The sequence below is a fragment of the Geotrypetes seraphini genome, chromosome 1 (assembly GCF_902459505.1).
Source record: "Geotrypetes seraphini chromosome 1, aGeoSer1.1, whole genome shotgun sequence".
Lineage (NCBI taxonomy): Eukaryota > Metazoa > Chordata > Amphibia > Gymnophiona > Dermophiidae > Geotrypetes > Geotrypetes seraphini.
Genome location: NC_047084.1, coordinates 373,870,341 through 373,880,219, shown reverse-complemented (window position 1 = coordinate 373,880,219; position 9,879 = coordinate 373,870,341). Strand labels below are relative to the sequence as shown.

The 9,879-nt window shown below is 40.8% G+C and overlaps 1 protein-coding gene across 2 annotated transcripts in view; it reads right to left on the bottom strand.

The window, feature by feature from the left end:
• Positions 1 to 847: 847 nt before the first annotated feature.
• KCMF1 (potassium channel modulatory factor 1) overlaps positions 848 to 9,879 on the bottom strand; it is a 182,484-nt gene continuing 173,452 nt past the window's right edge. For both annotated transcript variants that reach the window (XM_033915495.1, XM_033915503.1), the window contains exon 7: positions 848 to 3,406. In XM_033915495.1, the coding sequence (XP_033771386.1) occupies positions 3,145 to 3,406 (262 nt within the window). In that variant the 3' untranslated portion in view covers positions 848 to 3,144. The remainder of the gene's footprint in view (positions 3,407 to 9,879) is intronic.

Below are 9,879 nucleotides of genomic sequence, written 5' to 3'. Positions count from 1 at the left end.
CCCCATGATTCTGTCATCCTGTTACTCACTGTGATATGCTATGTGCTGGGAGATGCTGGTCAGGAAGCTGCAGAGAGCTTACAGGGAGAACTTCTGCTTCACACAAGCCTGGTATCTTGACTATCTCTTCAGACTATCTCTCGGGCCCCAACGAACCGGTCGGAGACATCAACCACCACTGGAACCTTGCACTCACAGATGGAGGGAGGAAAGCAATAGGCCTTGATCCTGGAAAAACTGTCACGGAGCCACTCTGTGCTCAAGCCCATTGCAGACAAAACCTGGGGCAAGCCTTGCTCCCAAGGGATCGGTCTCTGAGCCCCCAATTGTTAATTGTTAGTGCAGACTGTCCAAGTGGGTGCACAGCAAAGCAGTCTGCCCCTTGGAAGCAGATCTCTGACCTTAGAGTCTGTGCTCTCCTGCAGCCAAAGATGCCCCAAGCTTGGGATCTTCTGCAGCACTGAAAAAGCCTTGCAAACGGTAAACACAAATTTAATGGAAAACTAAACAAGAGCAGAAAAGACAAGCTCCTACTATCTCGCTTGTAGAGAGACAACTGAGGAACTGGAGGACAGCCCAGAGGGATGGGAGGCAGATTTAAAAAACTGTTAATGAGGCACTCTACAAAAATTATTGTGGGAACAGGTTGACTATCCAAAAGTTCAGGAATAATGTGTCTGTCGCACTAGAAAGTGCATGACTCCTGGGTGATGCAGGATGTTGTCCTATGGAGCACCCAACTAGATCACAACCCCAATTTCAGATCGCTACCCACAGTTTGGTATCCTGACATAGTCTTATCAGTAACACACAATTTGAATGAACAGTGACTAAGGTGCACATTTCCTCATAGTCAACTTTTTCTTTAATAAATGAAAAACAAAACGGGGGTATGAGAGTAAAATTTCATTCATTTTGTCCATTCGCAGTCACCAAAAGTAACATATTTAATGCGTTCTCTATTTACGAGGAGAAAGATGGTCTTACAAAAATAAGGTTTGAAAAATGAAACTACCCCCAAGTGAGCATTTGAAATTGGAGATACATGATAATATACACCAATAAAGAGTTTGTTTTAATCAATACTTTGTGATAAAGTTTCCTCCATACCTGTGTAATACGCAGTTGCTTCTAAAAGGTGTCTAATGTAAGATACAACATAAATAGGTCAATCTTTTATGGCCTTTGCACAATCCATACTCTTAAAATACTGTTTTTTTAAATAATGCATTGTCATAAAGATTTAAAACTCCAAAACTGGCAGCCAATCCAGGGTTAAAACAAATATACTATGGAATATCTGGACAATTTACTGACACTAAAGAAATTCAACTGAACAACAGTCTTTAAAATGCTTTATTTAACTGTGTGTTGTACTGTAATGTGCAGATGTGTTTTGAAAAGGCTACAGCTTAAAAATCCTCAACAACCAAATTTAAATTTTAAAAAACTTACTGGGTAACTGCTAGGATAACCAGAAGACTGGCATAAAATTTCATTTAAAACATATTTGTTGCAGAGACTAAATAAAACAAAGCTAATTGTATATGGATATGTAGATCAGGGAAATGGGAATGAAACTAGAACACTGTAGTAGGCCAGATGGGTTTTTTTATGATTTTCTTTTTTTTTTTGGTTATAAGATTAGTTTACATTGTCACAGTTCTTTTGAGACACCACCATTTGATGCAGAAATTTGTAATTTAAATTCTAAGATGTTTATAACATCGTTGAAATGGAAGAAAAAAGAGCTATAAAGGGGAGTGAGGTGGAAAAAAATGAAAGACATGATTATGGCAAGCCTAGTTTTAAATTCATCAGAAGCTTGTGTGTATTTTTATTTATTGTATTTATATTCTAACTTTACATTCCAAAAAAATCCTGCTGTTCCTACCTTGGGGCTATTATGAAAGTCTTTGAACAAAATACCCCACTGTACATCTCATTTTTTATACACAGATTATAGTATAGGCATGTAGGTGGCATGATTCAATCAAAGGCTTTACTTTTTTAAGCCAAAATGAATAATCATTAAAACAAACAATTGTTGCTAGTGTTAGCATTAAGAATTCATTTGTAATAGACTGGCAAAATCTGGGAACTCAAAATCCTTAAGCTCTCCTAGTCTGGACAAGACTCTGCAAACTATGAAACAAAAACTTAAATAAGGACTCAAAAATATGATTGAGAATGGGAAGGCTTTTAAAACTAAGACAACATAATCCAGGTTTTTTGTTGCTTTTTTTTTAAACAATGAATAAATGAATCAATTTACACCCGAATAAAACACGCTTAACAGTCTGAAAAATTTTTAAACATCCTTAGGAAAGAAAAACCTTTAAACAAAGATGAACAGGATTGATTTCTGGGCACACCAACAGCCCATTTTTAGGAGTTTCTGACAGAGGCGTCACTGTTCTGTCATTATACAGTATTAAAAAAGCAAGTCTGAATACCACATGAAAGTGGATGAACTAACAGGACAATGCTATAGTCACAGACAGCAAAATGGTACCCCCCTGCAAATAATATGGTTATGCCACTGCAGAGCTTGCTATATGTGCTCTGAGCACATAAGTGTTTTAGTTAAACATTATTCAAAAGCTACTTAATGGTTGTGAGCTGACAGTAAAGATTGTTTCTGCTTTTGTGTAACCTTTGAATAATGTCTAGGAAAGCCTTGGGATTTATAGTACTATTCCTTGTATTTAATATTTTATTGTTTTTAATGACAAAGTCACTAAAACTCATGCACGCTGCAAAAAACCTCATGCAGTAGTTAAGGTAAACCATCCAAGCAGTTTTTATTCATTAATATTCATAAATACACACAGCAGCTTCATTAGGATTTTTCATTGCTTTTCCTCTTCAGTTTGAATGTGGAATATTAGGAGAGCCGTTTGTATGTCAAGAAACAGGAAGCAGAGGCTGCCTCTGGCACTGCTACCTACATTTACCTGCTAGAAGTAAAAATGAGTTAAGTGGAATTGATTATCATATTTCTCTCTCTCTTTTGAATGTACACAATGTAACAAGAGTGACAGACCTGAAATTACAATCACCAAAACAAACCCAAAGATAGTTGTTGTCCACTTTCATTGGCAGTTACAGCACAGAGGACATTGTCTGCAAAGTGGGACGTCATCAAAGAGGAGGTGGTGGAGGCTCATTTCCTTTATTACTCTCTTTTAAATTTAGGTTTTCTAATGCAACATCTAAAGGCATAATATCTACACAGCCCATAGCACCAAAATCTGCAATTTCCCCCCGGTCATCCTCATCAGAGGATGAGCTTTCTTCCCGCATCAACGTGGACAGTAGAAGCTCCTGGACAAACAGACTACGATCCGCCCGCTCACTTTCCATTGACTGACGCTCTGCCTCTGACATTTTAGGATCATTTAACCTATGCAAAAAGGGAAAAGAAAAATAAAAGTAAAAAGCAATTTGTGAAATCTCACAATGAGGATCAGGAAGGGCCTAGTTATATTCAAGCAAAGAGCCAGAAGCCAAAGGTTAACAGGCCAAAGCCAAAGAAGCACTATTAGAAGTAGCAAGCAAAATGTAAATAGAAACAGTGCATTGTCAGTTTACATGCAAGAACATCTGATCAGAAGAAAGCATTTTGCAAGATTCAGACAGAGTTGGGGATTTTAGCATCTTCTAAATACAAAAGAATTAAACAGTGAACTGTTCAATATGTGGAGGAAAACATTAAAAATCCAAGAAAGGAATATTATAACAAAGACATTTCAGACAGACACTGAATGATTAATTTATTTGCGAGTCCCAAACAAGCAGCCTCCTTCCTGCCTCCAAAGCTTACCTTTAAAGCCCTAGTGGTGTAGCAGTGAAGCAGGGCAGTAGCAATCTTCCTATGTTCCTGCCCCGTGCAGACCCAGTATCAAAAATGGCTGCCTCAAGTTCCCGCAGCCAACTAGGGGAGGTGGGCAGGTTGTAAGAATATATGCCAGCTGTCCTTGGAGCACACCTGCTATAGGTAGGTAAGTACCTTTGCTTTCTCTGAGGACAAGCAAGCATTATATTCTCACATGTGGGACTCCCAAACTGCTAGAATCATGTCTATGGACAAGGATAATGGATATGTCAATATGATCCCGGAGAAACCCAGTAGGGTTGATGGGAATGTTGGTGCTCAGGAATTAAAAAGATTTTGCCTTCTTGTTCAAATTGACTCTCCCTCCTGGAGTTTTGCTCTAAACAGTAGTAAGAGGTGAACGTATAGATCGAGGAACTTGTAGTTGCTTTGCAGATGTCCACAATAGAAGCGGAGCAAAAATGAGCTACAAAGCAGCCATAGCTTGGACATTGTGGGCTGTTACACAACCTTGTAACATGAGCCCAACCTGAGTATATGTGACGAAATACAGTCCGCAAGGCAAGTAGAAATGGCGCCCTTCGTAACAGGAACTCCAAGTCTGTTAGGATCAAAAGCCACAGAGAGTTGGGAGAATCCTCTATGAGGGTTAGTGTAGTTTAGGTAGTATGCCAGAGCACATTTATAGTCCAATGTGTGAAGAGCTACTTCTCCAGGATGGGAATGTGGTTTTGAAAAGAAAACAGGCAGTACTATGGAATGGTTGAGGTGAAACTCCCAAGACAACTTTAGGGAGGTATTTTAGATAATGGGTAAGAGGATGGGACATGATATACCACTTTTTCTGTGTGATTTACATAATCAAAGCTGTTTACATATTTTAGATAGGTACTTATTTTATATATAGTGACTTGCCCAGAGTCAAAAGGAGTTGCAGTGGGAATCAAAATCACAACCTTAGGGTGCTAAGGCAGCTGTTCTAACCATTTGGCCACTGAGTTTGAAACACTACTCTGTCATGGTAAATTCTTGTATAGGGAGAATCAGACACAAGTGCTTGAAGTTCATTCACTTGGTGTGCAGATATGAAGGCAATGAGGAAAACAACTTTCCAAGTGAGATGTATGAGCAAGTTCTGAGTGTCTCAAAGGGAAATGTCATAAGAGAAGACATAACTATGTTAAGACCCTAGTCAACAGGCAGAGGCTTCATAGGTGGCTTAGATAAAGTCCTTTCATGAATCTGGAAACTAAGGGATGAAAGATAGAGATTTCTTGTTCAAAGGAGAGTGGAATGCACTGATAGCACTAAGATGTACCCAAACCAAATTGGTTTGGAGACCAGAATCTGAGAGGCGAAGAAGGTACTTGAGAATAGTGAAAGTGAAACATGACTGGGTCAAAAAAAAGATTTATTTTAAAAAAAATTTATATTCCATCCTATCAACATTTCTAGGCAGATTTCAACAAACATAAAAAAGTTTGAGACAATTATCATCCAATCAGTTACTAATCTTATCCAAAGAAAAATAAAAAAATCTAATGTTTCAGCATGACTTGGCAAAATCTTAAATACAAACTGAATATCGTTAGCATAAAGACGATATTCAACTCCCAGAGATTTCAACATGTGCAAAGAGGTATAAGAAAAATATTTAATAATGTTGCAGAAAGAGATGAACCCTGAGGAACACCATGTTTCATTAACAAATACTCAGATTATGTTCTTACCTTGATAATACCTTTTTCAGTATATAGGGATGTTTTGCTGAACCACAGAGTTGTCCATCTATGTTCGCGAGCATACTGCAGAAGATGTCAATCACATCTTTTCAACTCCTCCTCCTTCTCCATCGTCTCTGCTGCCTCTTCAATTCATACCAAAGTTGGCGACAGCCATACAGAAGAAGAGAAGAGAAGGAGGGGTATGGGGAACTCCCTGAAACAAGGGTCTGATCTGCTCAGATGAATTTAAACAGTAACATGCCTCTGAGAGGAACAATGACTGTAAGAAAATTTAAGGAAAGCGAGAAACAACCAGCCCAAACATTTATGGAGCTTAACTAAACTAAACTAAACCTTAAGTTTATATACCGCATCATCTCCACGGATGTTGTGGAGCTCGGCACGGTTTACAAGAACTTAAAATATAGGAAGAGAAGGAAAAAAAAGGTTAACCATTCCCTCCCTTGTAATCCTATATACAAACTCTTCAGAAGCCAATAGTCTGACAGTAAAATCTTAGCTATGGAGCTGACCATTAAGCTTGAGTCAGAAAGCAGGCACATCAGATAAATTGCTGAGCGTGAGGTTCAGCATACCATCCCTAACTACTAGAAAAGATATTATCAAGATAAGAACCTAATTTTTTTTCCAGTGCAACAGGGATAATATGCTGAACCACAGGGACGTACCTAAGCAGTCCCCAAAGTCTAGGTTGGGAGAGATGAGCCTGAACGTAGTACTGAAGACTCAAAAATGGCATCCTACTGTGCTGCAACATCCATCCTGTAGAATTTGGTGAAAGTATGAAGGGAGGACCAGGTCACTGATCTACAACTCTTTTCACCCAAGAGGAGGCTACTCCTTGTCAAATGCACCTTCAACAAGATAGGCTGTTGTTTGCCACAATGTATGTATGCAGAGGATATCGCTTTACAAATCCATCTAGAGAAGGTGGCCTTGGAAGCGAGTCTGCCATGCCTGATTAACACAAAAAAATGATCTGAGAGTTGAAACTCATTGGTCATCTCCAAGTAGCACAATAGGATTCTCCTGATATCCAAAACCTTTAAGACCCTGTCTTTCTTCTTAGACCATGTGGGGTGAAATGCTGGCAACCTAAGCTCTTGGTTGACATGAAATGTCGAATCAACCTTCAGGGAACCATATGCAAGATCACTCTCACTACTGTGGTCCTGCGGAACAGCTCTTTGCATGACAGAGCCTGCAATTCTGAGACTCTCCTGGCAGAAGTAATTGTCACCAAGAAGACCACTTTGACCAAAAGATCCATGAAGGAGGCTTCCTGTAAGGGCTCATACTGAGCTCTGCTGAATCCCTCAAACTATAACGAGTCTCAAATTAGGAGTCATAATCTCAAGGCACCTTTCAAAAACCTATGTCCAGCAGGGCCGCTAGCGAAGCTCTCTTCTCTTGGCCCCGAAAGCATGAGAGCCCTGTTACTTGACCTTTAAGGGATGCCACTGCTAATCCCTTGTCAAGGCCCTCTGGGAGGAACGCCAGTACCGAAGAGATGGGGGCATTGCCCAGCTCTAACTTTTCTCCCATGCCTTAACATACGCTGAAACAATCATTGGCTTTTTGGCACCAAGAAGAATAGCAATAACTACTTCCAAATATCCTTTTTGGACTAGTATAGCACGCTCAAGAGCCATACTGTAAGACCAAAGCGTCCTGGATCTTTTAGGGCAATTGCCCCCTGTGAGAGCAAGTCTGGATGCACCTGGAGTCTGAGACTTTGCTCCTTTTGTAGTTGTACGAGATTTGCATACCACAGGTGTCTGGGCCAATCTGGTGCTACAAGGACTACTGTTCCTATGTGATGTGTTATTTGGCAGATCACCCAGCCTATCATGGATTGGGGGTGGTGGAGGAATACTTACAGTCTCTAGCCATGGTCAAACCAGGCCATCTAGCCCTGCACTTCTGGGCATCTTTGGCTGAAGAAGCAATTTGCCTTTTTACTCTTTGCAATCACCATGAGGTCAAACATCAGACAACCCATCTTCTCACAATGGCCTGGAATGCTTTCAGAGATAATGACCTATCTCTCGCATCTAATGTCTTTTTTCTGAGATAATCTGCTTGATTGTCCATTCTGGCCACATGTGCTGCAGAGATCATCTGCAGGCGAGTTTCTATCCAACAGAATAATGCTTTTGCCTCCTGCCGAAGTGGAGCACTCTTGGTGCCTTCCTGTTTGTTGACATAGGACACTGAAGTGGCATTTTTGGAGAAGACTCTGACTGCTTTGCCCCTCCAGCAACGACTACAAGTAGTGCAGCACCAGACAAATCGCTCGTAGCTCCAGGCTGTTGACAGACCACTTCCACTGTGATGGAGTCCATTAACCTTGACCTGGTGTTTATGCTTATTAAACTTTTTAACTGCACTTCATTTTAGCATCAGCACAGTTTATAAAAATTAAAAAGAAAGGAATGCCATTAAAAACAAAAAAAACAAAAGAAAATTAAATAAAAATAATCTAATAGTTGCCTCAGAAAAGATTCCACTGCAATGACTTCCCCAACTGAATGAGCTGACATCAGTCGTCAAAACAACCCATGAATCAACCCAAAACAGGATCCTCTTCACTAGAGACGGTGGGTGGAGCCATAAGCTCATGCTGCATTTGGCTGTCTCTCTCCAGGGGAGCAGAATTTGCAGGGAATCTCTCTGAGGTGACCAGCGAGACAATAAGGCAACCTGGAGGAGGCACATGTACACCTTTGACCAGGGCACCACTTCTATTGTGGACACCACTGACTTAAGGATTTGAAGGTAATGTCATGCAGTACTACTACTACTACTTATTTCTATAGCGCAGCTAGACATACACAGCGTTGTACATTTGGCTTGGCCAACAGGTCTGTGATCTGACCATGAAACTTCTGTTTGCATGCTTCTGGAAAAAAGACTCAGCCTTCTGTCATGCTGAATAAGACTTCCAGTTATTCCAGGGACTGTGTTAAAACCAGGTGGCTCTTTTGAAAGTTCACAATCCAACACAAGCTCTGCAACGCCTTCACAACTGCCGCTACTGTCTTTTCTCCTTCCACTCGGGATGGTGCTTTGATGGTGCTCTGTTATGCCTCTCACTCAGCGCTGAGTGAGAGGCATACAGCGATTGAGATAAGTAAAATAACTGTAAATTTTCTCTAAGTAAAGGAGAAGTGCATTTTAAATGTTTTTTGCTTGCTTGGGATAGTAATTTGAACAAGTTTTGGTAAAGAAATAAAGAAGCTTGTATATTAAGAAGATATTTAACAGATAAGATAAAAACTAAAAAATGTGAATAAAGCATTCAGGTTTTTGTGGCCGATGACTGGAGCTTGGAGCAGTATAAACTACGCGGATCATCTCGGTCTATGATAAGACTGTGCGTAGGCTCCTTTTCTGAGGCCTTTTCCTGAATTAGGGGAAGAAATTGTAGTAAGATGCACTGATCTGATTAAGTGAATCTACTATAAGGGGTGTTATATTGTATATTTTGATCACTTGGGTTGAGATTTTTCTTTAGTTGAATATCTAGCAACCTTTGCAAAGTTGCTTGGACTCTTTTTGCCTTCTCTGGCCAGCCTGCCGGCAAATTCATGAACCAGTTGGAAAGAGGACATGTAAACTCTATCTTGTAACCTTCTCTGATAATCTCCAGGACCCAGCTGTTGATTATCTGTCCCCAGGTCTCCAGATAGTCAGAGCCGACCTCCAATCTTCAGGGGGCAACGTGAGGGTTGGCGTCATTGTGGCTGGCACTGTGGAGTGGGAACCTGAACCTTGGATCCTCCTGTTCCTGGAGAATTTGTCTGGAACCTTGAAAGACTCTCTGGGCACAGGCTCCTGTGTAGTACTGGTGAGAGCGTCAAGACCCTTGAAAGGACCCCTAGCTCTGGCCTCTGGCTGCTTGGAATCTGCTGTCTGGTAAAGATCATGGTTGGCAATCTTGCACACTGGCCATAAGATCATCTAAGCCTTTCTAAACAGCATCTGTCCCCTGAACGGGAGCCTGCTCAGCATTGCTTTAGAGGTTGAATGACCCACCCATTGTTGGATCCAGAGCATATGATAGGCATAGATTGAAAATGCTGAGGCTTTCCCTATGACTCTATTACAGATTGCATCTGCTATTTAATCTATTCCCGCCAACACAAGCTAAGGCAGGGGCCCAGAGTCTGTCGGGCTCTGAGTTCGTAGTCTAGAATGACAGGCACGTGCCACGAAGGAGGCTGTGGCTGCAACCTTAATCCCTAAGGCTAGAGCCTCATACTGCTTCCTGAGGACCATATCCACTCTGTGATC